Source organism: Eleginops maclovinus, chromosome 16 (genome assembly GCF_036324505.1).
Source record: "Eleginops maclovinus isolate JMC-PN-2008 ecotype Puerto Natales chromosome 16, JC_Emac_rtc_rv5, whole genome shotgun sequence".
In the NCBI taxonomy this organism is placed as follows: Eukaryota; Metazoa; Chordata; class Actinopteri; order Perciformes; family Eleginopidae; genus Eleginops; species Eleginops maclovinus.
This window is the reverse complement of record NC_086364.1, coordinates 14,547,016-14,574,974: the sequence shown is the minus strand read 5'-3', so window position 1 is coordinate 14,574,974 and position 27,959 is coordinate 14,547,016. Positions and strand designations below refer to the sequence as shown.

Genomic DNA, 27,959 nt, shown 5'->3' with positions numbered 1-27,959 from the left:
AAAAAATCAAGGTCATTGAAGTTACCATATATGGTTCCTCGCCCTATGTGGTAAAACAAATAAATCTGAGAAGTTTTTTTAAAGGAAATACAAGAAAAAAACATATAAGGTCCAAGAAACATTTATTTTAGAACATAATAACATAACATAGGCACAACAATAATGCTCCCCCTCCCTCCCTCCCTCCCACAAAATGAGAGACTACACAAGGTCTCCTGTTATCTCTGGCTTTCCCTGTATACCTGCAGTTCAGGTCTCGGAGGTACCGTAATAGCTCCAGGCTGGTGAAAAAGTTATCGGCAGAGATGGCTGTGGTGGTGGGGGAGGACATGGTACTGGCCAGGACTGAGACAATCTGGCTGGTGGCACCCATGGCTTGTTGTTCAGGTGTCAGGGGGACACCGTGGGCCTCCAGTGTAGTCTTCCCCTGGTATAGCACCATGTTGTGGATGAATTCATCCCCAGAGGCCCTGGCAAACAACTTAAACCCCCACTTGTCTGGCTTGGTCTTTATATACTGCCTCAGGTTGCCGGATGTCTTCCCTTTGTAGGCAACCATCACCTCATCCACGGACTGATGGGGGTCTGCGACTCACGCCTGAAAATGCGGTCAATGGTGCCAGGGATCTCAGTGTTGTCATTGAAATGGACAACCCCTTTCAGCAACCTGAACCTCTTTGAGGATTTTAGGTTGGCAACTTGAGGGACTCTTGTCCCTGTTGCCCAGTAATCTTCAACTGCTGGGAGCTCAGCAATCCCCATATACAGTACATGAAGACGGCCGGTAAGGTCATTATTTCATTCTCATTGGTGATGAAAGTGGTGTTGATGTCCTTTTGAGTGGCGTAAAAGTTAATTTGTTACGTGATATGCCTAATAACTTTGGGGCAAAAGTACCTTGTGAAGTACTGAAAAGGGGTTTCAATTTAGTCAGGGGGGGAGTGCTGGTATTCAGGCAGGGCAGTGGTTGTCTTCCTGCGTTTGGTGGTCCTCTTGGCTTCTGGTGTTGGCTGCTCGTTGTCACCATCATCGTGATATGCATGCACTTTCTCTTAGCAGAGAGTGTGGAATGTCCAGGTTGTGGTTGGGTGGGACAAAGTCAGGTCTGCCACATCATCATCTTCCTCCTCGTCATCATCACTGATGGCAGGTTGGGCTGGCACAATAACATTCCCCTTTCTCTTCCAATAGATTATCCGAGTAGAGAGTTGCTAAAAATTAAACACATGAAATAACATGAAACAACTGTTATAAGGTCATAAAACTGACAAAATAGATCAAATAAAATACCATATAGCTTGAACATAAGCCAATAACTTTTTCAGCCATTAAAATAGCAAGCTGTTGCAGCCTTGTGCTTCACTTTTAAGTATCCCCTGGAATCAGTTTCCAATGTGTTGTGAGTGTTTGGCTGCACTTGTCAAATGATGATCAAAAGATATTTCTTTATTTGCATTTGTTATCCTTTAGCTCCACCGTAGTCTTTCTGTATGTTTTTATCAGGAGGCCGATGTCAAAGATTCACACTGCATAGCGAGAACCTGCTCTTCATTTTGGTAAACCTGTTTGCAGCTGGGACTGATACTAAAAAATAAGGAAGTGTGACAAAAAAGTGCCTGCATATAATCATTTTAGTCTTTTTTTAAATCCCTGCCTACAATGGTAAAGACACATTATAAACATATTTTTACTCAAGCATTGCATTCTATTACCTTTTGTATTCTCTTTAAATGTACTTTTTAAAATAGAATATGTTCACATGAAAACTACTAAGGCTCTTCCACGTTTAAAACGTTTATTTACTGATCCTGCAAAGGTTAGAGCGGTGTGGTGGTTAACTGTATGGGAATTCAGCTGTTTTGTTTACTGCTTCACTGAAAGTCTGGGAATGAGACTGGATGTGTTTAGAGACATAGGACTGGGTGTTTCACTGAGTCAGTAAGAAGCTGCAAACATCTGTATATATGGGGTAAATAAGTGGGAGGTTCTCAGCATTTATACATGGTATACATCAATTCAAGCCTGACCTACTGTATTGCAGCAACTAGATATATCGCTCAAAACATTTTTGCATTTCCTTATTTTTCTCACTCTTTTCTTTAAAAGTCCTGCCTGTTTTTCCCAAATCTTGCAGTTGAATAACTCAATTATGACTCCCAGTTTGATTAGATCTGTGATTAGTTGGCTGGCCTAATGTAGTGAGAGGAATGTGATTGGTGCAGCCTTTACAAAAGAAGGAGGTGGGAACGCTTGGTCTACAGCGCTTCCCATAGACGGGTGAAATAAGGTTATGTCTGGCAGAATCCTTCAGCAGACGGAAAGGAACGAATGCCGGTTTGTAACGAGACATTTATCCCTTCATTGAACTAAAAAAAAGAGTGCTGTAAAAAATATATTCTAAAGTTAGTCAGGTACTGCAAACAGCAGGGTCATGTTGGAGGATCTTTTCCAGTCTTCAACTTCAGTCTTTTTGTCTTTGGCCATTGTATGTCTTCTTGGCTTCCACCTTATTTACTCAAGCTTCAGCTCCAAAAACAGGAAGAGGGAGCCACCAGGGCCTACACCATTTCCCCTGCTTGGAAATTTACTTCAAGTGGATCTCAAGAGACTCGACCGATCTCTTGTTGATGTGAGAACATCTGTTGTTTGTCTTAAGCTATGTGGTTCTTTTATTTGCTTTAATAGAAGACAAGAAAGTTGTATTTAAAAAAAGAAATGCAATATTGTTAAGCAAATTACAATTCTTATAGAGAACAGTCAGTCTAACTATTACTTGCTTCATTCTTTTAGCTGTCCAAAAAACATGGACCAGTGTTCACAGTCTACTTAGGAATGCAGAAGGTGGTGGTCCTGGCAGGATACAAGACAGTCAAACAGGCTCTAGTCAACCATGCTGAGGAGTTTGGAGAACGAGATATCAATCAGTTAGCCTATGATTTAAACCAAGGACACGGTAAAGAAATGTTTCTTTGTTATGTTTTACAAAATGATTTGTCCTTGTCTGATCATGTCAAACACTCCTTTTTCCAGGGATACTTTTTTCTAACGGTGAAGTGTGGAAAGAAATGAGGCGTTTTGCTCTAAGCACACTAAAAGATTTTGGGATGGGCAGAAGGATAACTGAAGGGAAAATCATTGAAGAATGTGGCTACCTGATTGAAGAATTTCAACAGCATGAAGGTAACATTATCCCAGCTTACAATGCACCTCTTTATACAGCAGCAGAACCTTGAATAAGGTATACACTGACTTTTGTTTTCTTAGGTAAAGCCTTTGACAACGCCCACATGATGAATTACGCAGCTTCAAATATTATATCCGCTCTCATGTTTGGAAAGAGGTTCGAATACAGGGACCCTGAAATCAAAGATATGTTGGAAAGAAACCACGAAGTCACCCGTCTGGTTGGAACGGCATCCGTCCTGGTACTACAGACTGATTTCAGATTTACTAACTTCTGATATTACAAGGAAAACCTAAGGCTTCACAACCAAATGTCAGATCAAACAAAACATTATTCTAATGAAAACAGCTGGTGCTTGAGATTTCATGGCTGTTACATTAAGTCCTAAAACAATGAATGTGTGTTGTATTCTGCTGTATTACAGATTTACAACGCGTTTCCTTGGCTGGGCCCTTGTCTTAAAAACTGGAGGGATTTGATGAAACTGGTGGATGCCAGCATAAAAGAAACAAAGAGCATGATAGCGGAACTGAAGAGACTCTGAACCCTGACATGTGCCGATGCTTTGTGGATGCATTCCTGACCCATAAACAAAATCTTGAGGTAATATGTCTAACTATGTGAATCCACTGTGGCTGATAATACTGATGGTAAACACTGATAATTTACACATGATCCCTCTTTTACTGTGGCCACTGTAGCTCACAGCAGTTCAAAAAAGAAAACCCATGGCAACAGACATATCTTCAACCAGCTGTACCCAGTTTGTTTGTTGCCTGGAGGTGCGCCAGACGTAGAAGCAAATTATCAACAGTGGTACTACATCTTTGTAAAGCAGCAGATAATTATTTAAAAGAACTAAATCAACTACCCAGTACCAGTTACACACCTTATTTAAATCATTAGGGTCTACGAGTTGTAAAATGCGCTTAATGCCAAGTCCAGAGTTTTTTTTCATCTCCTCAATAATTTGACTGAGGTAACCTGTGATGCTGCAGATTGGAGGCAGAGCTTCTACAAAACACAAATGTACATTCTGTATTGGCCCAGATATGGAAATGATTTAACTGAAGCTTAAGGCCTTTTGACCTTCATGCACCACTGAGCAACTTTCATAGGAATTAATGGGATCCTTTAATGCTGTATCCAGTTCTTTTTTTGCACCCATGTTCGTTGTCCTCCCCATAACGTGCTATGTGCATTAAAGTCCCTGCAATCCAATACCCTCTTCCTCATTTGTCCATATCGCTACAGCTACATATTACTGATCGTTTATTATAGGCTACTCACTTCTCTAAATGAAATATCTTCTCTTGAAATAAATAAATGTTGCACATCCATCCCCTCCTATAACACCTAACAGAACATATCTGGATATTCTAAAATCTAAATTTGATCTTTATATATAGAGTCAATTTATTTATTGCTATACATTGCTGTATGTGTTTATTAGGAGGCTGGAGACAAAGACTCACTCTACCATGATGAGAACCTGGTCTACTCTGTGATAAACCTGTTTGCAGCTGGGACTGATACTACAGCAAATACACTTCAGTGGTGTTTGCTTTTCATGGCCAAGTACCCTCAGTTTCAAGGTGCATAACATACCAGTATGTCCATCCCTGGTGAAATTCAGTTTACAGTATTTCAACTTGAATACCATTTATTGATATTTCTATATTGATTCAACTTAATCTCAATGTTATTTGAGTCCAGACCAGGTCCAGGAGGAGCTGAGCAGAGTGATAGGAAGTCGGCAGGTACGAGTAGAGGACCGGAAGAACCTGCCGTACACTGATGCTATCATCCATGAGACACAGAGACTGGCCAACATTGTCCCCATGGCCGTTCTTCACAGAACCAGCCGAGACTCCACCTTCCAGGGATACTTCATCAAAGAGGTCAATTGCCGAAATACATTTGCTTTTAGTTAGATATTGTGTACTCTGGTTCCAACCTTTTAAATAAAACCTGCTCTCTGGTTTTGCCTACAGAGGACTATAGTGCTTCCTCTTCTTACTTCTGTCCTGCATGATGAGAGTGAATGGGAAACCCCAAACACTTTCAACCCTTCCCACTTCCTGGATAAAGAGGGTAAATTTACCAGGAGAGACGCTTTCATGCCATTTTCTGCAGGTAAAACAAAGCTGTTATAGATATAATACACATTTATAGAAATGTCATTCAGTTAACTTGCTGAACTCTTGGTTCTCAAAGGTCGCAGAATGTGTCCTGGAGAGAGTCTGGCTAGAATGGAGCTGTTCCTGTTCTTCACCTCCCTCCTCCAGCGCTTTCGTTTCACTCCTGCACCCGGAGTCACAGAGGATGAACTGGATCTCAATCCAGTTGTGGGCTTCATTCTGACACCTTCACCTCATGAGCTGTGTGCTGTCAGTCGTCAATGAGGGAGAGTTTTCATTCATTTTACGCATAGACTTCTGCAACTCCCTCCTCTACAGCTCATTCAGAATGCAGCAGCCTAACTAGTCTTCAAACTCCCAGTTCTCCCACACTTCACCACTCCTCATGCTCTCTTCACTTTACTGTTCTACACTGCTGGGAATGGATCAGGCCCTTCTCTCATCCATGACATGGTTTAACCGTATACTCCAGCATGAGCACTTTGCTCTACATCGGCCAATCTGCTCTCAATTGGTATCCAGGTACCACTCTACTAAAAAAATGCTCGCTTGCTAACCTGTTTTCCAGAATGGTGAAAAAAGCTCCCCATTGATAATTACCTTATCCAATGTAAAAAACAAACCAAAAAAACAAACACCTTTTGCATCTGCAGCACTTAAAAGCGTGTGGCTTATTTGAAGACAATGTCTTGGCTAATTAACAGCTATTGTACTTGCTAAAGTCTTGCTACTTTGAGTTTGTTTTTTATACATGTTTGATAGCACTTATTGTAGGTGGCTTTGGATGAAAGTGTCAGCTAAATTATATGTACTATGATTTAAAAGATTAATTCCCGCTCTATTAATATATAACTTTGCCTTGCTTTCTGCTGTACACATTTGTATGTACAATATATTAAATAGCTTCTCAGACAATGCCTCACACACTTATATGGGAGAGTGGTTTGTATTTTAATCATGACTTTATTTTTTAAATTTCATATATGTATGAAAACTAACAGTCAGTAATGCTCGTCGATATTATACTAAAGAAATAGATAGAAAAAAGTGACAAAGATAGTGCCTGCATATACAGCTCTGGCAAAAATTAAGAGACCACTGCAGCATTATCACTTTCTCTGGTTTTACTATTTATACTAGGTTTGTGTTTAAGTCAAATTAACATTTTTTAAAATGTCATTCTATAAACTATTGACATCATTTATCTGAGTTGGAATTCATCAGCCTCTGGAATGGAATGACTGCCATTCATATAAAGATTGCGATTTAAGAAAAGAAAAGGAGTGGATTCTTAATTTTTTCCAGAGCTGTATATCAATCAATCATTTTTTCCATTGCCTATTGTAAAGACAAATCATAAACATATTGTTACTAAAGCACTGCATTATATTGCTGTTGTATTCTCTTAAAATGTATTATTTTAAATAAAATAATACATTTTAGGCTACAGTTTATATTCATTATACAAAACATGTGTATATTAAAGGTCTATGTAAAAGCACATCCAAGCCCTTATGGTCCCAAAACACTGTGGCATCTGTAAGCTACTAAGGTCCTTCAACCTTGATAATACTGATTTGCTGGTCCTGTGAAGAGAGGTTAGAGTTCATCACTGGCTGTGTGGAAACACTGCAGTCCTGGAGAGTCCTTGTTGAACAGCTGTTTTGAAAATCAGCTGTTTTATTTACTTCACCACTGAAAGTCTGAGAATGTGACTGGCTGTATGGAGAGACATAGGACTGTGTGTAAGGAGGCATAAGTGTTTGACTGGTTGGGTATGAAGTAGCATACGCTTGTGTATGAGGGGGAGTGTGGGTAAGTGGGAGGTTCTCAGCATTGCTACATGGTGGAAAGCCATTCATGCTTGAAGGACTCAATCCTGGCAGTTTAAAGGCCTCTACATTTTCTAAACTCTCTAAAGAGTTATAGTTTGGCTGGGTTTGGTTGCACTGAGTGTATGTGCCTTGACTGAAGTTGAAGGTGTCTTGGCTGAAGGAGGTAGATGCAGAAGCAGTTGGCAAACCAGAGGGTGATGGAGTTTTGTTGTGCTGCTGCTGAACAACACTACAACGTCCTAGTTTGGTGGCCAGGCACTGTAGAGTGCTGAGGATCTGCTTCTGAATGTGTGTCTGCTGCACCTGCTCCCTCTCAAGGCAGCACTGCTGCTCCACCAGCATCTTCACTGACAGACCCAAACTGCGCACCTCTGAACCCAGGGTCTGAATCTGATCCTGAAGACCACCTCTCCCTCCAGTGTCCTGGACTGCTTGTTGAGGGCTTGGGTTCCCCTCACTACGAGTTCCGCCCTGGCCTCCTGGGGTTTGTAGACGAATAATGGCAACCCCAGGAGCCACAGATGTTGAAGGTGCTGTTGAGCAATTAGGAAGACGAATGCCAACCCGAGGGAGAGGGGGAAGGGAACGCACATGCAGACCTGGTCTTTGAGTGGGAAAACGCCTGGTGGTGCTAGACTGCCCTTCCATAACAGTCTGTGTACGTGACAAAAAAAAAACTTGAATTAATTATCATCTGATTAACATAAAAACACAAGGATACTTCCACAATCTATAGTCCGTTTGGCTAGTCCAAATTGGAGTGAAGTTGACACGGTTTTTACGGCCTTTTATGGTTTAACACTGCACACTTTTAAGAATGTCAAATAAAAATGTTGGAAGAAGCAGGGTGTTAACTATGTTCACAACTGACCAAACAAACCCCACCAGAGTTTCATTAAAACAGAATAAATGTTGGCTTGTTAAAGAGCTTTTTAATGGTTCAGACCCCTAAATCATGTGAGGATACATCCACTGGTATACGCAAATAATGTATTATTCAAACAAAAACTTATATTTTAAATGTACCTTTGTCCAAAAAGTGACTGAAGTCTGATATTGACAAAGTCCTGGCACTCAATATAGGTTGAGATTAGGTTTGCTCATTTCTCACCTTTTCAGTGGTCAGATCACACGTTTCGGACAGTTGTGTTATTGAACTTCTCAAATTAGCAGCTTGGACACTGGAGGGATCTCTCCTCAACAAAGACGCTACCTGAGGGAAAGACTGTTGAAAACAATTTATGCAGGTTATGACTAACAGATATTGAAAAAATGATGTAGGTTATGTAGGTACCTTCACCCTGTGTGCCAGCGCTTTATCCAAAAGCCTCCTTCGAGCTACCAGCATTGAATTTGTGGCTGGAGAAGCTGTAACTCTCCTCCTCATCAATGCTGCAGAAGCTGTTAGTGTGGAAGACCCAGCACCAGTCTCTGCTCTTGTTACAATGGACTGAGGAACTGTTTGATGGCTGCTCTGTGCAAGGGAGGTGACACTTACAATCTGGATGTCATTTTCTTCCTTATCTCCCTCCTGTTGAATTTCTGGCCTGCTGCCTCCACTTGTCACCCCAGACCCAGATGGCTTTGCACCAAAATCTGGATTTGTGGAAATCTGTTTGGCAAAATTTGAAGCAGCTGCAAAGCCAGCATGGTGAGATGCATCCCGCAGAAGATTTTGGATTCGAATGTTACTCCAGCCCTCTTGTATTGCCCCGGGTTGATGCTGCATCTGTGCGGGTGATGTGCTTCCTCCAGCCTCCATAGGTCTAACCCTCCCTGGTGGCCTCCCTTGGAATTCCCTTAGGAACAGGTAGATTGCCTGGGCAGATACCTTGATGTTCTCCAGCTCCAACACGGCTTTGATCTTGCGGAAACTCAGACCAGCCTTTCGCAGCTCCACCACTTTGTGTTTAGCGGCATCATCCAACCGGCCCATGGTCTCTCACTCCAGTAAGGCTGTTAAGCTTTAAAAGATGTATAACATATCATTTAAAAAAAATTTTTTAATAGCATTTGGTGAATTATTTCTGCTGTGAAATGAATGTAAAACATGACAGAATGTGTGAATATAGGTGCTGTATCTGAGGACATTTTCTACTGTGTAAAATACCAGTTACTTATTGCAGAAGGATATAGCTGCTTCCACTACATAACATTTTGTTCAGTTTCCTACGCCAACCCTAATATTAAACAATAATTCGTTATCATGTTTTTTTGTTAACCTTAGCCTATACCAAGTTTGGAACAAAACAATGTTTTTTGTTAAAACAAATCATGTTATATCAAAGCACAAACGTGTTATAATACAGTAAAACCAACGTATCACAGGCAAACAAATGTATAAAATACTGAATACTCACGCAAGATTATCAAACATATACTTTTGTGTAGTTAGGGGAAAAACGTTTTATCGGGATCAAGGGATACAAGACAATACAGCTGTTAGGTGAGCTAGCTACAAACAATAGCTATTTTAACACAGTACCGCTATAAAATGAAACGCTCACCTCGCAAACAAGAGGGCAGATAAATTGGTGTTTAAATAATGTCACTTACTATGATGAAAAATGTAATCTTATCATAACCACGATATTGTTATTCACACAAATGTTTTATCGACAACATAAATAAACAAATGTACGTGGCGCTCGGGTAACTACGTAACTTCCGCTATTTCGTCATCACTGAGCGACTCTTTTCTCTGACCGCCTCAAGTGGTTGAAGCTAACCACCTCGTTTGAAAAATATGTAAGTTTAAATTGCAATCCCGCTTTTTACATTTCCATTACATAATTGATTGTATAAAGTAAATTGTATCGTGTATTTTTAACCGTTTGTGCACTAACGAACAGTCTATACGTCGATAAATCAACAGTGGCTACGTCCTCCGTGTTTTGAGCAGTCGGTTGAATTAATTTCAATGGCGGCCGGTTTTCCGTTGTAGGCAGTTAGGTTTACTAGTCTCATGGTTCATTGATAATTAATAATACATAATATTATACAAATTACCCATAGAATAACATTTAAACTGCTAAGCATCTTAAAATGAAAATAACGTGGTTGTGTTATTCATGCAACGGCACAGCAGTTAACTCCGATGTGCTTAGTGACGGTCTAGTTGGTTGGATAGATGGATTTAAAATCACCTCTGGCTGACGGGAATTTCCTGCGCCATCATTTCTCTTTTGTTAACTGGACTTAAAACTCCTCACTGTACATTTTTCATTTAATTTGACACTAAATGTTAATATGTCATTTTTTTGTTTGTTAACTGTAATTTAGCCCTTTTTAATATTGTTTTATTTCAGAGATAGTTTACATATTTTTTCTTCACGGTCAACTTTTATATTTTCACTCTTTAAGTTCTGTTTTGTCTTCTATTTTGAGAAGTTTCTATTATATAATTAATTTTTTAACGATTTTTATTTATTTCTAATTATGTGCAATACTTGTTTAACATGCTGCTGCAGCGGTTCAATGTCCCAATTTCTTATCTTTATAGATACTTTATTGATCCAAAATGTGGAAATTATTTTGTTACAGCAGGTCAGATAAAAACCGGGACATCGTTACGTCATCTATCAGCCAACAGTGTAATTAGCTTCTCAAAGTTTGCTAATCCAGTTTTGTGTCAGTAGTTTGAATATCTTTGGTCTGTTGTTCCATTTGAAGACATTAACTCAAAGTAACAGTAGCCTGCATCTTATTTTAGGGCACCTTCACCTACTAAGCGGAAGGAAGAGGAAAAAACTAAAGACAGAGGCAAAGAAAAGACTGGTACCAAGGAAGGAGACAAGGAAAGAGGACGGGATAAGGCAAGGAAACGCCGCAGTGCTTCCACTGGCAGCAGCAGCAGGTTTGTTTTTATCATTGATATTATAATCAATGTTTATTTGAAGGTCAAATTAAGTGTTACATTTTTGTGTCCTAACATGTTTTGTTTGCTTTGACTCTGAACAGGTCCAGATCTAGTTCTACTTCAAGCAGCAGTTCTGGTTCCAGCTCAGGTTCCTCAAGTGGATCCAGCTCCTCTGGCTCTAGCCGCTCTGGCTCTTCAAGCTCTCGTTCCTCCTCCTCTTCCAGCTCCTCAGGCTCCCCTAGCCCCGGCCGTAGACGCCATGACAACCGCCGCCGCTCCCGATCAGCGTATGTTACATTTTGGATTTCAGCAACACAAGAATTATACACTGGGATGTCTTGTAGTCACACTTACTTTAAGTCCTGAAGAAATCAATCAATGCTTTTGATTCTGCAGGTCGAAAACACAGAAAAGGGGAGATGATAAAGAGCGGAGGAAGAGAAGCCCAAGCCCCAAACCAACTAAAGTCCACTTAGGCCGTCTGACCAGGAATGTCACCAAGGTATGAGGGTTTTAAAACTTTTTTAAATGGCAGAACTGATAATATAATCTGATTTGAGATTGAAGCACTACCCCAGAAACATCATGGCAGATAGATAAGAACATCATCATCTACTGAAACAATATTGAATTGCACAAAGGTAAAAGTAAAAATGTAAGATAAGAATGTAAGAGAGCCATGCTTGAATTCATTATGTTTATTATCCAGTAAACTGGCTGTTCCTTCCTTTTCTTAGTCTTGTTGTAGGCTGTCTATTTTATGTATTCAGATTATTTTGTACACCAACAACTTTCCTTTACAGATAGTCAAAGTTGTGTGTTACATGTTTCTTACAATTATTCTGTCTTTCTGTCTTTGCACAGGAACACATCCAGGAGATCTTTGCTACTTATGGAAAAATCAAAATGGTTGAAATGCCAACAGACAGGGTCCACCCAAACCTGTCCAGGGGCTACGCTTATGTGGAGTTTGAGACTCCTGAGGAAGCCCAGAAGGCCCTGAAACACATGGATGGAGGTAGGCATGCAACATGTTTCCTTTAGTACCTCTGCCTCACACATTACACCTGGCATGTGTGTTGAATAACTTTCTGTGATGCCTTTGTTCTTCATAGGTCAGATTGATGGACAAGAAATCAGTGCATCTGCTGTTCTGGCCCAACGAGTCCGACCTCCACCGCGTCGCCCATCTCCCCCTCGCAGAATGCCCCCACCACCACCTATGTGGCGTCGCAGTCCACCACGCATGAGGAGAAGGTACATTCAAGGATTTTTATTCAGTCATTTTTTTCTTAGACCCTCAACTTTGCTGAACAACTTTTATCAGGTACTAATTCTTGTGGCCATTGCCGTCACTGTCCAGTTCCTTTCTGAAGAGGGCTTCATTGTCCCAATATTAATTAAATCTTTTTGTCCTTGCAGGTCTCGCTCCCCAAGGAGGCGTTCCCCAGTACGTCGCCGCTCTCGTTCAAGATCTCCTGGTCGCAGGCGTCACCGCTCTCGCTCCAGCTCTAACTCCTCCAGATAGACGGTTTCCTGCCTCATGACACCAAGTGATCTCTTGGAATCTCGAACACCAGATCAGCTGGAGTTCTTCCTCTCCCTGATCCCATGGACTCATCAGAAATGAAACTGTCTTCATTGTAGCGACATAAACATGTAGTTGCATGTAGAAGTCGAAATGTTTTTGTCCTTTTTGGAAATATGAGGTTTTTTTTCATATTTTTTGTTGATCCTGAAGAGGCTGTCTCGGTTGTTTGTTGAGTTTGGGCTCCACTGAGATCTAAAAATATTCTTTTTAAAGTGAGACTTCTTTTTACCATGTATTAAATTTAGATGTTTTGAAAAATAAAAATGCTGAAACACATACTGTAATTTGTTTTCTGTCTCTGTTAGGTAAAGACTCACAAACGGGTAACTTTAAACATTTTAGTTGATAATTTCCTAATAAAGGACTGTGGACCTTTTCACATTTGTCATACGGTCTTTTAATCTCTTAAGAGTTTTCATGCGCCGGTGAGGCTACTATTCATCTTTGGGTGGGACACGAGTCACGCTAAATCCAATAAATGCATCTATGAAAAGTCAGCTGTTTTTTAATTAAATACTTAAATTTTTTAGTATCTTCTAGGTCATGTGTCCCACTTGACTCCCAATCCGTACTATATCTATTACTAAACTGGACAGATAAGACAAGTCATTTTATGTAAGGGCTTTACAGTTTTCTATAAATAGTGTATATTTTTATAGGCCTTATTTTGTATAGCTTTATCTCATGTGAGACAATGACTCTAAATCACTGCAGCTTTGTATAACTACAGTGGGCAACAAGGACTGCTTTTTGTTGGAGTTTAGTCTACTTTCTAGTTCTATTCGAGCTAACTATCCACACGTTGCCAGATATCCAACATAAAACTAGCTTCACTGTGATCGAAGGAGGAGGTAAACAGGCTGTCTGAGAGGCCCAGCGTTTCATACAATCACAATGACCGCTGGAGGTCTCACTCTGTAGAAAGAAACATAAACCTAAAGGAATTTATTGTTGCGTCTAAATGGGCTTGGTTTCATAGCGTCTACGCCGGGCTGAACATGCTCCATTATTCTTCCACCCTCCGCCAAAAGATGACAGCCTTCTTGTTAGTTTTTTAAGAGCGTTACTTTGACAAATTGACTCCACCGAGACGCCGGCGGGAATCTTACTTTCGATGCAAAAGAGTTTGAGCTTTTCAGCCGCTGTGCAGGCGTCTCAGTACAATCGTTAAAAGTATGGCTTCCAATCAAGACAAGATCAGGGAGCGTTTGAGGCAGCTTCTGGAAAAACCCGGGAATGGAAACTGTGCGGACTGTGGAACTGCAGGTAGGCTGCAGGGAAGGCACTGACGCCAAACTGATGGGCAGTACTCAGGTCTTGTAGGCTACTTGAGTAAAAGTAGAAGTACCACAGCGTAGGAATACTCTGTTACAAGTGAAAGTCCGGCATTCAAAATGATTCTGAAGTAAAAGTACAAAAGTATTAGAATCAAAATACTAAAAGTACCAAAAAGTACTCATTATGCAGATTGGTCCATTTCAGAATAATATATGATATGTTTTGATTATAATTATTGATGCATCAAAGTGTTATCAAAGCTGGTAAAAGTGCAGCTAGTTTGAATGTCTTTCTATACTGCAGGGTAGCTTGTGGATTAACTCCAGTTGTAACTAGAGTCTGATTTAAGTGTCGATTATATTTCACATTATTAATCCAAATCGGCAAAGTAACTAAAGGAACAAAATCAATGTAGTGGAATAAAAGGACAACATTCACCTCTGAATTGCAGTGGAGTAGAAGTACAAAGTAGCATAGCCTATATCAGGAGTGTCCATTCTTTTTTCACCAAGGGCCACATACAGAAAATGATACGGACAGCTGGGCCACTTATAGAGGTGAATATTGTCTCAAAACTTAAGTTATAAGTTAGCAAAACAAATCAAATGTTGGTGAATAATGCGCAATACTTGAAAATGCTTTCAGAAAAACAACAGCCTACATCCCATCTGTCTTTAGGATTTTATTTATTTTGTTGGCAGCTCATTCCTTAAAGCAGAAGCCCCAGATTGCTTATAATAAGAGTAAATATGAAGGTTAAATTTCAAGCTTGTTATAGAAATAAGTTATTGGGCTTTTTTTTATCAACTAAGATTTGTTAGAAAATGTTTAAAATTTGAAATGACTGAATTTATTTGAAAATTTGGCTTATTAATATATTTCAACATATATATTTGAGAAGTACAATATAAGACAAGCTAATTTGTTTAATTTGTGGGCCATATTCCATTATACTTTTAGAAATGGCAGGGGGCAGATTCAAAATGGCCTGCGGGCCGCATTTGGCCCCGGGCCGTAGTTTGGACACCCCTGGCCTATATGAATGTCCTACTTCATTGTTATTCCTGTGGGATTTTATAAAATACAAATAGTTAACTATAAACCGGCATCTTTCAAGGTGTCTCTTGTACTTCCTCACAAAGTATTTTACTTTCTCTTCTCTGACTGTGCAGCCTAGATAAGGCATGGTTATAAAATACACGACAGTTGACATATGAATGTCTTCACATCATATGAGCAACGAATTTGGAGAGGTTCTGTTGGAGGAAGAGACTACATTTATTATTGTACTTGGTGTATAGATGCTAATATAAAATACTTATCTATAGTGTGTGCTCAAATGGTAGTGTAATTTCTATCGCATGTACACTTGTTGTCTCACACCCTGATTATCACACCTTGGTTTTCACTTATAACATCTGCAGTTAAGTACATTGGCATACAAGGAAAACAGAGGCAAACAGGTGTGGTTTCTGAAACAAGGCACACCTATAGCCTGAAAGAGTCACAAAAGTCTAGTCTTTTAATTATTAATCCTCACTTTTCCAACTAATCGTATTGAAAATGAGATCCAGGTGATGTCTTAAATGTATTCACAAAAGACATTGTAAGTTTATAGTGAGTTTACAGATTTACTTTTTATTATCCAAAAAAAAGCAGTAAATCCTCTATTTTGTGAAAATGCAGCCAGCACATTTCTGTTCATTCTTTATTTATTTTTTCTTGAAAGAATACTACCATTACGCTTTTTTCCCCCTTCTAAACAGTAGCAGAATATGTTCTTCTTATGATTGTTTATCAAGGGATTTCAAAGTTCTTCATGCATGTTGTGGACCCGTACATATCACTTCAATGCCTTGGCTATTTGACTTTGTGCATCCTGTTTTCTTGGAGAGTGACTTCTCTGCTAACCAGGCTGTCTGAACCACAACAGGCCCACATAATGCAAAGAAGATGGGAGTGGCTCACTACACATCAGCCTCTTGTCTCTTGTGTGCAGAGACACAGTTCACATGTGTGCAGCTTTGTGATTATGCACAAGGAAGTAACAGTTTTTTGTCGTCATGCTATTTTTGTAGTGTGTGTTCCCTTTAGGGAGGTTGAAGAGCTGCGGCACACTGAAACAAAGTCATTGACTGTGCCCTAGCTCTCTGGCTCAGTTTCAAAATAACCATTACGGAAAATATAATCTCACCTTTCAGTCAATGTGACTAATGATTCTGAAAATATAGGTACACACACACACACACACACACACACACACACACACACACACACACACACACACACACACACACACACACACACACACACACACACACACACACACACACACATGCTGAAACATCTTGAGAACATGGCAAAATGTCACGAGTCCTGAAACATATATGCAAAAGACTTCTGAAATGAAGCAAATAAACCGTTTTAATGTAACAGTACATTTACTTTATTTCAGAAGTCTTCATTACGGGGTTTTTCGGGCATAGGCGTTGAAGGTGGTAGTGAGCCACACACTGTGAGCAAAAATGTGTGAATGTATCATGTGAACATTATGTGTGCAAATGGCATCTTGCACAAATACAAGTTCAGATCCTCAGACTGAACTCAACCACTGTTAGGTTGTGTTTTCTTTACTTTTTTCAACCTGCTTTAGATGTGGTGAAGCCATCAGCTTCATGAATGTTTCAGCATGTTGTAGAGCTTTAAGTGTTTTTGTGCGAATCCACATGTGTCTTTATGATGTTTTGCAGATCCGAAGTGGGCATCCTACACCCTGGGAGTGTTTATGTGTCTCAACTGCTCCGGCCTTCATAGAAACATTGCTCAAATCAGCAAGGTGAAATCTGTGTTTCTGGATCCCTGGAGCTCCTCTGAGGTGGAGGTAAGGACTTGTGTCTGCTGTGAAGGTGTATTTATTTTATAATTCATGAACAAAGTAGAAAGCTCTGTGTTCTACATGAAAAGACCTGCCGTGGCTTGAGGGAACATCTGTGGCCTCTGGTTTCTACGCCTTGCAGAGAGCCCCTGCATCCCTCCTTAGAAGAATAAGACAAGTCATCAGACTCAATTCAGCCTAGCTGAAAGGCACGAGCCAGCAGCTGGCAGAAACAACCAATATCTTTGTGTGTGTTCTGAATCCCAGGACTCTCAGAACAAGAACTTACTTTAAATTATTCAAGAATAAGGTGAAAATATGTTGTTTTTGTTTTTATACTTCATACATCCATTCGAGATGAATTGTGGCATCCTGCTTTCCAGCGCTGTGTGCATCAAAATGTTTTTGGTCTGTTTTATCATCGGCTCTTTCTCTCTGTGTGCTCCTTTCTTCATCTTTCTCGCCTGATCAGTGTGTTTGTGTGTGATCGTTAGTTTCCTAGCTGCATGCTTATGCATGCTGAGCAGTGTTCTCTGTGATGAATACACAAAAGAAGAAGCAGCCATGGCAGCAGCACCGTTTCCCTCTGGGCATGAAGCAGCTACACAAACACTGAGCTTCAATCACCTCATTATGTGTGTGTTTTTGTATGTGTGTTTCCTCGCCACATCAGCTAAATACACAAAAACACTCTCAAGGCCATTAAGGCACAGACAATGCACTGATATCTCTTACAAACATCAGATATTTCTCTTCCTTGCCTCTGCAGTTTATGCAGTCTGTGGGTAACAATGCGGCCAAGGCCAAGTATGAACAGATAGTACCTGCCTTCTTCTACACCCCAACAGACAAAGATTGCACGTGAGTGATGTGTCTTCCTCCACCCTTTTCTTAACATCCGATTCAGGTCACCTCTTTTCCTTTTTCAAGAATTTGAACAGCTATAGGAGTCTGAGTGTGCGTCAACAGCGATTAACGACATTCTAAATATTCGCTGATCATATATTGTAGTTGATGTATTGTGAAAACACTGTCAAATGTTGCTGTTAACATCTAAAAGCCTGCAGTTACTGTACCGCAGAAGAATGCATTCTCTAGAAGTAGGGCAAAAAGTGGTTATTGTTGCCAGGCAAACATGCAAAAAACTCAATGACAAGAATAGCTTTACCAAGAAGTACAGTTAAGTCTAGGTTTTTTTTCCAACTGTCCTATAAATAACAATATGCAACAATTTAACACTAGAAGAGACCTGCAATGTGTTCATGAAAGATTATTGTTTAACGCAGTGTAAAGAAAGGGGTGATTGGATGAAGAGGAGAGAAAAAGCAGATCCAGTGTCTGCAAAGAGCTTTGAGCATTTTGGAAAGAAAGCTATTACATGAAATATCGTGATGCATGAGGATTAAGTTTGATGAAATTATGAGGTTTCTTGTTCAGAAGAATAAAGAAGTTGCATTCCCATACAAGGTGTTTGTACATGCATGATGCTTTATAAATGTGAAGGATAATTATTAGAGCAACATGAACAGTTGAGTTGAATTCATTTATCATGATAGATGATATGAGGCCTCAGTGATCATTACAAGCTGATGGGCCATGTCACTGATTCTGATCAAAGTATGCATGACATTTACTACGAGCCTCAACTTCCACGGAAGCTTTGGTATTGATTAAACATCAAAACCAGTCGTAGCTGAGTGTCCTACTCCCAACTGTTCTGCAGGCTGCTGCGGGAACAGTGGATCCGAGCCAAGTACGAGAGGAAGGAGTTCCAGTGTGTGGAGAGGCAGGAGCCCTACTCAGCAGGTAGGAATACATCTCTGAACAAACAAATTATACTTCTTGCTTACTTATGAAAACAAGCCATTGTTTGTGTCTCATAAAACCACCAATTCAGTATTGAATGAACCCTTGGTAGGGAAAACAGCGTCATACACTGATTATTAACTGACAATTTCGCAATTAGGCTTATTCATTAAGGGGTGTCCAACATCAGCTTCTCACATCCTCCTTTTTATTCTGCTTAACCTGTCTTTTTCTTGTACACACCCACCTATATTTCTGCCTGGCTACAATATGTCACCCTTTACTATTTTTTCATTGACCTTAGGTTGTTTACTTCCTCACTAAATGTGTATTATTTAACCCTTATCTTGATCTTTCGTGCTGAATCATGTGTCTGTGAGACTGGTGTGTCACAAATGACAGATGTCTCATGGTTAATTCGCCTGGTGCAGCCTCACCCAAGAGAGACAGCAGCCCCTACCAGTCTGCATTTCAGACTCAGCTAATCAATAATGGATGCCCCCGCAAACTGGCTGGCAAAGATTGTGCCGTTATTGTCTCCTGAGGTTCTGGAATCTTGTAGCTGTATCCATGGTGAAGGCAAGACCTTTGAGTACAGCCATGTTAAGTGAGTTCAAGTAGTTGAAATATTACTCAGCTAAAAGAAACAAACTCATCAGTGTTTTTCCAGTGTTTGACCACAAGTTAATCTCAACCACCAACCATTTTGAACAATTGGTAATATTCTAATGCAGTTGTAAGGAAATCTGTTTCGACTATATGAACGCACTGAGCAGAGGTCAATACATTTGCCTACACTGGCTTGCAACTAAATGATACATTAATAAACCATTCATTAAATGTTTGGATTAGGGGAGTTTCAAGTTCTAGCACTGAATAAAAATAAGTGGTAAAAACAAGACAAACCAGAGCGCACCGCAACACCTAAGCAGCCATCCGCGTTTGCATTTATTGCTATTTACCATTATTTATAATCATTGTGAACTCAACTTCAGAGACATTTTGTGAAACTGAATTTACTAGGGTTTAAAAGGCTAGAAACTGTATGCTGTCATTAAAGTCAGACATGTCTGTAATGTGTGATATGTTTTTCCTGATAAAGATAGTCACCAAATACGCCTTCTATCAGGTTTTATTGAGTGCTTCCCTTTGTTCCTTTTGTGCCAGAAACAGGAAGTTGTGCAACATAGAGTCAGTTAAGCTTATCGAAGACATGTTTTGTGGTCATTCTTCCGTTGAACATTTGGAAGACATGTTTCTCCACACCCTCCCGAAAGGGTTTTGTTATTTTTAGGACTACAGTGTTCGTCACATTAATGTTGTAATAGGGTAACAATTGGGCAACCTCTTGCTTCTTCAGGCAAAATATCATTAGATCATTTCAGTTATGCCTTCACTGTGAACTGAATGGGGGGGGGGGGGGGGAGCCTGAAAAAAAATATGGAAAGGAAACACCTGACTTTAAGGTATCAAAGATATTACCTGAGTCTCATGACGGTCAAACTCTTCCACTCTGTCTCTCCTTCTTTGTCAATGGCCTCTTGTGTTGAGCTGTGCAGAGGCTTTGGAGCATGTGGCTCTGTGTCTTTGCCACAAAGGGAGAATGGCTTCTTTTGTGATCAAGTATTCTATATCACATTACTTTTAGATTTTAGGCCAGGAAGGAAGGTCCCTGATATGTAGAGGACCTGAAGAAAGACATACACTCTGGTCCAAAACTTGCTATTTTCTCTCAAGTGTCTGTAAATATTTAACACCCTGTTGTAACAGTGAATGAACTCTCTTGTTCTCCTCTCCACATTCTGACCCCCTTCCTCTTAGTGGAGGAGCAAACCATGAATGATTGATGAATCAGTTTCTCCAGAAATGTACTGCTGTGTACATCCCACGTCATGACTACTTTATTACTGTACAAAGAAGCAAGGAAGGGACAATTAAAGCAGATGTGTATTTCAGTGGTTGGAGTCAAACTGTGGAATTGTCTACAGAATGATTTAAAGGGTTGTATGAATATTTTTCAGTTCAAGAAGATGTATAAAAAAAGTAACTAAACTTTATGAAGTGGCAGGTAATCTGTTTCCTTAGTTGATTGTGAATTAGTGTGTATGTCGCTTGTTTCTTTTCTCACGTTACTGTAAGTATTTGTTGTAAGTAACCATAATTGACAGATCATCTATTTTGATTGTTTACTTATGTTTTGAGTAAGGGGCAGGCAAAATAAGATGTGTTCTTCTCCCTGCTCCTTTTCGCACATGATAAATAGAGTTGTGTTTTGAATGTGAATAGATTTTCTTTTCTTTTTTTTTCTTATGTTCTGCACCATCATGAGCGGAACAAATAGAAATGAAATGAAATAAATAATAACAATAATAATAATTGTTGAATTTGTTGAATATTGCTATGGTGTTGATTTGTGCCAGTAAGTTTGTGGATCTATATTGGCCGTTGAACATAGAGCAATGATGATGCATTTCTTGTGTTTGTGTGTGTGTGTGTGTGTGTGTGTGTGTGTGTGTGTGTGTGTGTGTGTGTGTGTGTGTGTGTGTGTGTGTGTGTGTGTGTGTGTGTGTGTGTGTGTGTGAGAAGTTTCTTTTAGTAATGTTCAGGCTTGTAGGGAGCGAGCAGAATTAGAGGGGCTTCCTCTCAACACTGAGCTTCTGAGAACGTTGACCACAAAAGCTAAAAGTGCATCAACAATATGACAGGTCTTTGTAACGTAGAAGCTTTCAGTGGTCTCTATTGTTTCTAGACCAGTGTCACTTATACAAGTACATGCTTAAAGATCTCTTAACCCCCCAAATGATCGCTGCTGCGTAATGAAACATTGCAGTTTAAGTGCACGGTATTATTAATGATCAACATGTAAGCATTAGCATTCTGTGTGAATTAAATTTGTGGAATGGTAATTGTTGTTTTGTCTAAATATGTGTGCTCTCTCTACACTAATGCTCTCTGTAACTGTAACGGGACCCTTGTTGCCCCCCCCCCCCCCCCCTGGCAGGCTACAGAGAGGGGTTTCTATGGAAACGAGGCAGAGACAACGGACAGTTCCTCAGCCGGAAATTCATTCTGTCCGAACGGGAAGGTGTTTTGAAGTACTTCAACAAGAATGATGTGAGTGTTTTATAACACATTAGTCACTCTCTGAAGATATGCAGTGATCTCCATTCTTTTCTATTATATATAGCTATATATATATATATATATATATATATATACATATACACACATATATATTATGAGATCATTTGGATACGAATGTTGAAAGAGCCAGGGCTTTTTCTAAATATGTTTTCCTTTCGGTAGGCCAGAGAGCCCAAAGCGATAATGAAGATCAGCTCTTTGAATGCCACCTTCCAGCCAACAAAAATCGGGGTTAACAACGGCCTGCAGATAACTTATTTGAAGGACAACAGCACTAGGAATATATTCATTTACCAGGAGGATGGAAAGGTGAGGCCCAGTGTTGTTGGTTTTTTTTGTGGGGGAAGAAAAGAGCAGGAGTGTTTCTGAGGACGCAAGAAAAGGTACACGAGTTCCTCTAGTGGAAATGGCTCGTCATTACAAGGCTGTGTATTAGAACATATTACTGTTATAAAACTTGCTAGCTAAAGGCTTTCCATTACTCGTAACGCATAATACGAGATGGGGTTAGAGCTTTTAAGAATGCCATTTAGAAAACAGCTACATTTATCTTGTAATGTGTGCCTAATGTATTGCTGGGGTATTTCTGGATTAATACGGCAAATTGTGTGACTGAGCAGAATATTCTTTAGTAAGAGTCACTGAAAGTCCTGATGTCCTTTCTTCAAGGAAATGGTGGACTGGTTCAATGCCATTAGAGCTGCCAGGTTTCACTACCTGCAGGTGGCTTTTCCAGGAGCTTCCAAAGCTGATGTGAGTACAGTACATCTACATACACACATACATATACAGTTGAGGCTGAGAATACCTTTTTTGCATTACTTTCTGCAATAAAAAATGACTAGTAATGCTTTTTTGATTGCCGGACTTAGCAAATAAAAACCCAACAGAAATACTTAGTAGTTAAATAATAAATAATAGTAGTTAAATAAAAATGTTTTGCCACAGTATAGCTGTGAATCTGTCTTGGGGCCTGCATACATACACAAACACACACTCTGGGAATACTTATTCACTTTTTTGTTTGTCTAGTTGTTGCAAAGGCTAACAAGGAACTACATAAAGGAAGGTTACATGGAGAAGACGGGTCCGAAGGTAATGCAGTTTTCTCTTAATGGAATACTTTTTTACAAATGAGTAATTGAGCTAATACAACATGTCTCTGACCACCAGCACACAGAGGGCTTCAAGAAGAGATGGTTCTCGATGGACGACAGGAGGCTCATGTACTTCAAAGATCCTCTGGTATTAAAACTGCTTGCCTGAATAAACCCCTGTATGCGTATGTGACCAGCAGATAGTGCTCTGCCTACTTTGCATTACTCAGTTTGAAGGGAAAATGTCTCAAAAAACACATTAGACATTTGTTTTTCCCATTAGATCTACCTAGATAAATCTAGCTTTGGCTTACGCTCCTTTTAGTGAAAACTACAGAGCAGCTTTTTTGCTTCATTGAAGATGATTAAACTCTGTGTTCCTCACTGTACTGCCAGGATGCCTATGCGCGAGGCGAGGTCTTCATTGGTAGTAGGGAAAACAGCTACACCGTGCTCCGCGGCCTCCCCCCGAGCATCCAGGGCTACCATTGGCAGTTTGGAATCACCATAGTTACCCCAGACAGGAAGTTTCTCTGTGCGTGTGAGACTGAAGAGGATCAGAAAGACTGGATCGCTGCATTTCAGACTATCATAAACAGACCAATGCAGCCTCAGGAGTATGCAGGTGAGTTAAACAACCATGTCAAATAATTCATTAGCTCTTTTCTCCCTCATTGTTGGAGTCTGATATACATTTGGTTCTATTCCCTCTGCAGTGGAGGCCTACTTTAAGCACAAACCATGACTTCGTAGTGTCTGACGACTTGTTGGTGCAGGTAGTGGAGCGGGAAGAAGAGAAGGGCCTGAGATATGTTTTTTTCTTCATAACTGAAGTCTTCATAAAGACAAAGAATAAGACCTGAAGGTGAAATCTTTAGCCTCCCAGCTCCCTCATCTGTGTGGTGTGACCTACAGTATATACTTGAAAGACGTCAGTCATCTTGACCGTAATTACAAAAGATTGCTTGAAGGAATCGGAATTGCTGCTGCTCAGATGTCAAAATAAGTTTTCTATGTTGTCAGTATAATTACTTTAAATACTTCAATGTTTAATACAACTTTAGTAGCCTTGCATTTCAACCAACCAGATCCCTTCTGGACAGTAATATGCAAACTAATTATCTGACAAAGAACTGTAATGATAAATAAGGAATAATACAAACATGGTCTGTATATTCTCTTTTATTTTCAAGTTGGGGTACAATATTTAATACTCAATGTATTTATTTTCCTAACCGTCTGATTTGCTATATGCAGCTTTTAATATACAAGTGCCAAGCACTGCAGGTTTACTTTATTTTTGCTTTTTAGTTTTACATATTCAGGCAGCTTAATATTAACTGCTATGATTATTATTTTTTCAATTACTTTTAAGAATTTAATTCATTTTGTAAACAGTAAATATTGTGATCCTTTTTTCTAAGTATTGACTTTCAAGTGATATAATTATTTATCCAGCAGAGGGAGACAAAGGACAAGCTTTAAACTTGCTAAGACCTTGAGAGCCTTGAAAGACGCCTTCATAAATAATATGTATTATTATTTACCCCATACACGCAAAACTTAAGGTGGTTGTAATCTCCATCAACCGGTGACTAAGTGCACAAGAGACAGGTGTGCAGATGCTTTTGCGCCGTATTGGGTTGTGGCAGCAAGGTCTTTATATAAAACTAAGAGCCCTGTTTTAGTGTCACCAAGCAACACCTTATTCTCCACCACACACCATTTTGTTATTCATGCTCTGAGATCACTGCAAAATTGTTCACGTAAAACTGAAATAGGGTCATCATTAAGGATAAAAGCCACATTCCCTGTGTTTTATTGTAGTTAACTTTCAGTTACAGGAAACAAGTTGCACATTGAAAAGTAGTGAAACCAATAATACATTACTGTGAACATCAAGATTCAAGAAATATGAAAATGTACAGTACACACTGTACAGAGATTACCAGTTTCTAAACCTAAGATGAAATCTACCAAAGCAAATTGTATAAAAAGAGGTCTACGCTTCTTTTACAAAGAACAGATTAAATCCTGTGAACAGATTATAAGAAACATACGAAAATTTCAAAAAGCATGGCACTATCTACCCCATTTATGTATTCATGAATGGGAAAAAAAGCTGCCTACTAAATGTTACACCCTTTACTACAAATAAAACGAGAAATATACACATCTGTGTGTCGCATACAATACTGTAGGCAACATACTGTAGGTCTTCATTTCCCCAATATACCCCCAAAATTGCACACATACTCGAATCTACCATCTAAAGTGCTATTCGCTGCAGTTACTTTTTTTTTTACATGCAAATAAATGTTTTACATCATGTTTGTAAGAGCCTGATTCAAACAATGTAACAACTAAAATACCGAAATGTTTAAGGTGCTGTGACCCATGCACTGCCATGTTTTTGAATGCTTGTTTGAACTACTGTATATTTCATTAGCATGAATTGAAATCTAATAAAATACTTCAACGTGGCTCATGATGCTCTTTTTTACATCATATCTTTGTATGCAGAATAGCAATAAAAATGACTAAAAGTAAGACCCATTTCCCTTTATACACAGCTGAATCATGGAAATGCTTCGATTGAGTTTATGCTGGTGAGCTAAACTGGCTCCAGGGAACCTGTTTATTTACTGAAATTAACAAACGACCATGGACCAAACACACATCATTATACATCTATTATATGAACATTCATCCACACGCGCTTCAACAAGACAACATTCAACCAGAATTGTAACTGACATTTGAAATGGATGTAAGAAATAAATAGCATTACAAAACAAGGTATATTTTAAACAGACCACAAATTATGGTTCAATTAAACCTACACAGGATAATGCAAAGGTAGGTGCCCGATTCAATGCTGGGTTAAAAAAATGTCATGCAGCTACAGTTACGGAAGAAAATGTCCATTAATATTTTAATAACTGAGGTATGCAGCGTTTATATTCATCTTTTGCAAACCACAACATGGGGCTACTTTCACAGCTGCAGAATGGAGATGATCGAGGACAAGCAGGACAGACAATTCAGAGTAGGGCAGTGAGAGGAGTGCAGAACAACAGATGGAGGGCGATTTGAGGGTGGAGAAAAATGAAGGGCAAAAAGATTTATACCTCGCTCGCGCTGACTCTTATCTCTGATCAGGCCAGATAGGAAAACTTAGAGTACGAACATGAGTGATCCACGCACATGAATACACATGCTCTCAGATCCAGAGGTTGACAAGGGCAGGCTTTAAGACCTGCAGCATCCGGTGGTCTTCATCTCCTTGTTTACATACTCCTGGAGCTTAAACTTCTCACTGGGATCCTTTATAGACCGATGCTTCAGCTCCCTGAGACAAGAGAGAAGATAAGGTGAATGTAAATAAAAGAGAGCCAACGTCAACACTTTAAAGTATCATTTTGTGCCTTATGTTTCTCAAAAAACTAATGTAGGGAAAGTGTTATGCATTGCTTATTGGGATGAAGCATATGAAATGCAAATGAGAATGAGCTTCACAGCGAAGTAGATGTCATTATGTGTCAAGCAGTTAAACCAAAAATAAAAAAAACTATTTTAATAACAACAGTCTGAATTTTAAGAAATGTTGTAAAGTGTTTCACCAATATATGTTTTTGTTTGTCTGGAGTAGAAAAGTTAGCAAGTTTGGAAAAATAAAATAACACCTCACAAACACATTATTATGTTCCTTAATGACAGTACTTTGCTGTCAGATCTTGGCATCATTGTATATTCAAATATGAAGTAGATTAAAAAGAAGAAACACGTGTTAAATCAGACTGATCCACAACACTTGTACAGGGAATGATACTCACTTAGCGACACCAGTGAAGGCCAGCTCTACGTTGAGACCTGACCTGGCGCTGGTCTCCATGAAAGGAACTCCGAATTCCTGCACAGTGAAAGCACCGACAGTTATTGTTGGAACCAGCTCAGAAGACTCAAAAATATGCACGATTATTTACACTTTTTAACAGACTCCTGCTTCACTGAGACTCCATTTACCTTTGTTTGAATTAAGACTAAAACAAAAAAAAGTATTCAAAAGTTCACAACAGAACTTTTGCAGCTCAACAGTGAACAAGTTTACTTTGGATAAATCCAGCATAGATGTGATAAATTTGTCTCCCAGCTTTCCCACTTCAGGGGAATTTATCTCAGCCCACAGCGATGATAACTGATGTACCTCTTTCCCTTCCAGTCTGAGTCTGAAGTAACTTGGTGGCACTTTATTGCTCCCACTTCTTGGGGGAATCTCTGCTATTTGTTCTGTGTGCATGCGGTGAAGCAACAGTCATGGAGATGGATGAAAATAAATACTTGCTTCTGGTTTTAGTGCTTTGTGCTTGTATTCGTGCCAACCAGGACTAAACCGTGTATGACCCGCATGATGAATACATCTTCTGCAGAAGGTCTTACAACCTTTATAGAAAATGACAAGGCAGAAAATTGATAATAATCTAGCTCCGCAGATCTGAGGAGTCTTTCTTTGATGTATCTATCCTATTGGTTTGCAGGTGGATCATTTTCCTCAGAGAGCAGAAAGAAATTGAAATCATCTCTGGATAATCCCACCTTTCTTTAACATTCCTAATCTTCTCATCTGCCATAGAAATTAAATCATCCATTCAAATGCGGTTAAAAAATGACAAAGGATAAATCTGTGGATTCACTATAATTCACCTTTGCCAGCCTCTCACCATCTTCTCTCTTCACCACCCTCTCATGAGTGGCATCAGCCTGGTGAGACAAGAAAAACAATGTCACACTCAGGCGTCGCGCATCAACATCAGTGCGAAAAAACCACAACATCCACCCCCTCACACACAGATCTGCTCGCTATTTGTCCACAGTTTACATACGAGCCTTTCCTGGTGTTCAGGTCTGATGGCAGCTAATGAGTCATGATTGACTCTCAGGATGCTAATTAGGCGCCAATACGGAGTGTTAGGGACTAAAAGACGACAGAGCTCCAACGCAGAGACATCTGCTCTCGGCTCAGATGGAGGGATGTGAATGGCATTATATATATATATATATTAAAAAAAGGTGTAACAGTGATATTTGCAAATTAGCAGGCTGAGATATTGTCAAATGTTGTTTGCTTGGAAAGAATAAGTCTGATTGT

At 39.6% G+C, this 27,959-nt stretch overlaps 5 protein-coding genes across 10 annotated transcripts in view; 3 read left to right on the top strand and 2 right to left on the bottom strand.

Annotated features, from left to right (window-relative positions):
• The first annotated feature begins 63 nt into the window (after window positions 1-63).
• LOC134877732 (cytochrome P450 2K1-like) lies at window positions 64-9,364 on the top strand. The gene is given in 10 exon segments (XM_063903349.1): window positions 64-2,629; window positions 2,791-2,953; window positions 3,031-3,180; window positions 3,265-3,425; window positions 3,609-3,714; window positions 3,717-3,787; window positions 4,638-4,779; window positions 4,901-5,085; window positions 5,179-5,320; window positions 5,402-9,364. Coding segments are annotated over 10 exon segments (1,506 nt in total). The 5' UTR covers window positions 64-2,431; the 3' UTR covers window positions 5,590-9,364.
• On the bottom strand, window positions 6,269-9,839 carry LOC134877730 (uncharacterized). Of its 6 annotated transcripts, XM_063903346.1 has the most exons (5): window positions 9,668-9,839; window positions 9,521-9,540; window positions 8,455-9,124; window positions 8,272-8,385; window positions 6,269-7,814 (listed from the first exon to the last, which is right to left on the bottom strand). In XM_063903346.1, exons 3-5 carry the CDS (start codon window positions 9,094-9,096, stop codon window positions 6,873-6,875), a joined length of 1,698 nt encoding a protein of 565 aa, XP_063759416.1. In that variant the 5' UTR covers window positions 9,097-9,124; window positions 9,521-9,540; window positions 9,668-9,839; the 3' UTR covers window positions 6,269-6,872. The 6 variants fall into 6 exon arrangements, with proteins under 6 accessions (XP_063759416.1, XP_063759413.1, XP_063759415.1 ...); XM_063903343.1 differs by having other exon boundaries at window positions 9,521-9,839; XM_063903345.1 differs by lacking the exon at window positions 9,521-9,540 and having other exon boundaries at window positions 9,717-9,839.
• Window positions 9,811-12,886, top strand: LOC134877733 (RNA-binding protein with serine-rich domain 1-like). Its single transcript, XM_063903350.1, has 7 exons — window positions 9,811-9,908; window positions 10,873-11,016; window positions 11,121-11,306; window positions 11,416-11,521; window positions 11,884-12,037; window positions 12,135-12,276; window positions 12,442-12,886. Coding segments are annotated over exons 1-7 (840 nt in total). The 5' UTR covers window positions 9,811-9,906; the 3' UTR covers window positions 12,548-12,886.
• A 659-nt stretch (window positions 12,887-13,545) lies between these two features.
• Window positions 13,546-25,293, top strand: LOC134877902 (arf-GAP with dual PH domain-containing protein 1-like). Its single transcript, XM_063903577.1, has 11 exons — window positions 13,546-13,876; window positions 16,639-16,769; window positions 17,533-17,624; window positions 18,487-18,569; window positions 21,571-21,683; window positions 21,876-22,022; window positions 22,383-22,466; window positions 22,746-22,808; window positions 22,887-22,958; window positions 23,207-23,435; window positions 23,527-25,293. The coding sequence occupies exons 1-11, from the start codon at window positions 13,786-13,788 to the stop codon at window positions 23,553-23,555; spliced, it is 1,134 nt and encodes a 377-aa protein (XP_063759647.1). The 5' UTR covers window positions 13,546-13,785; the 3' UTR covers window positions 23,556-25,293.
• The window catches only part of LOC134877903 (ras-related protein Rab-26-like), a 38,939-nt gene continuing 35,579 nt past the window's right edge, over window positions 24,600-27,959 (bottom strand). Inside the window, exons 7-9 of the mRNA XM_063903579.1 lie at window positions 27,515-27,571; window positions 26,647-26,723; window positions 24,600-26,162 (exon numbers count right to left, since the gene is read on the bottom strand). Of these exons, the coding sequence (XP_063759649.1) occupies window positions 26,063-26,162; window positions 26,647-26,723; window positions 27,515-27,571 (234 nt within the window). The 3' untranslated portion in view covers window positions 24,600-26,062. The remainder of the gene's footprint in view (window positions 26,163-26,646; window positions 26,724-27,514; window positions 27,572-27,959) is intronic.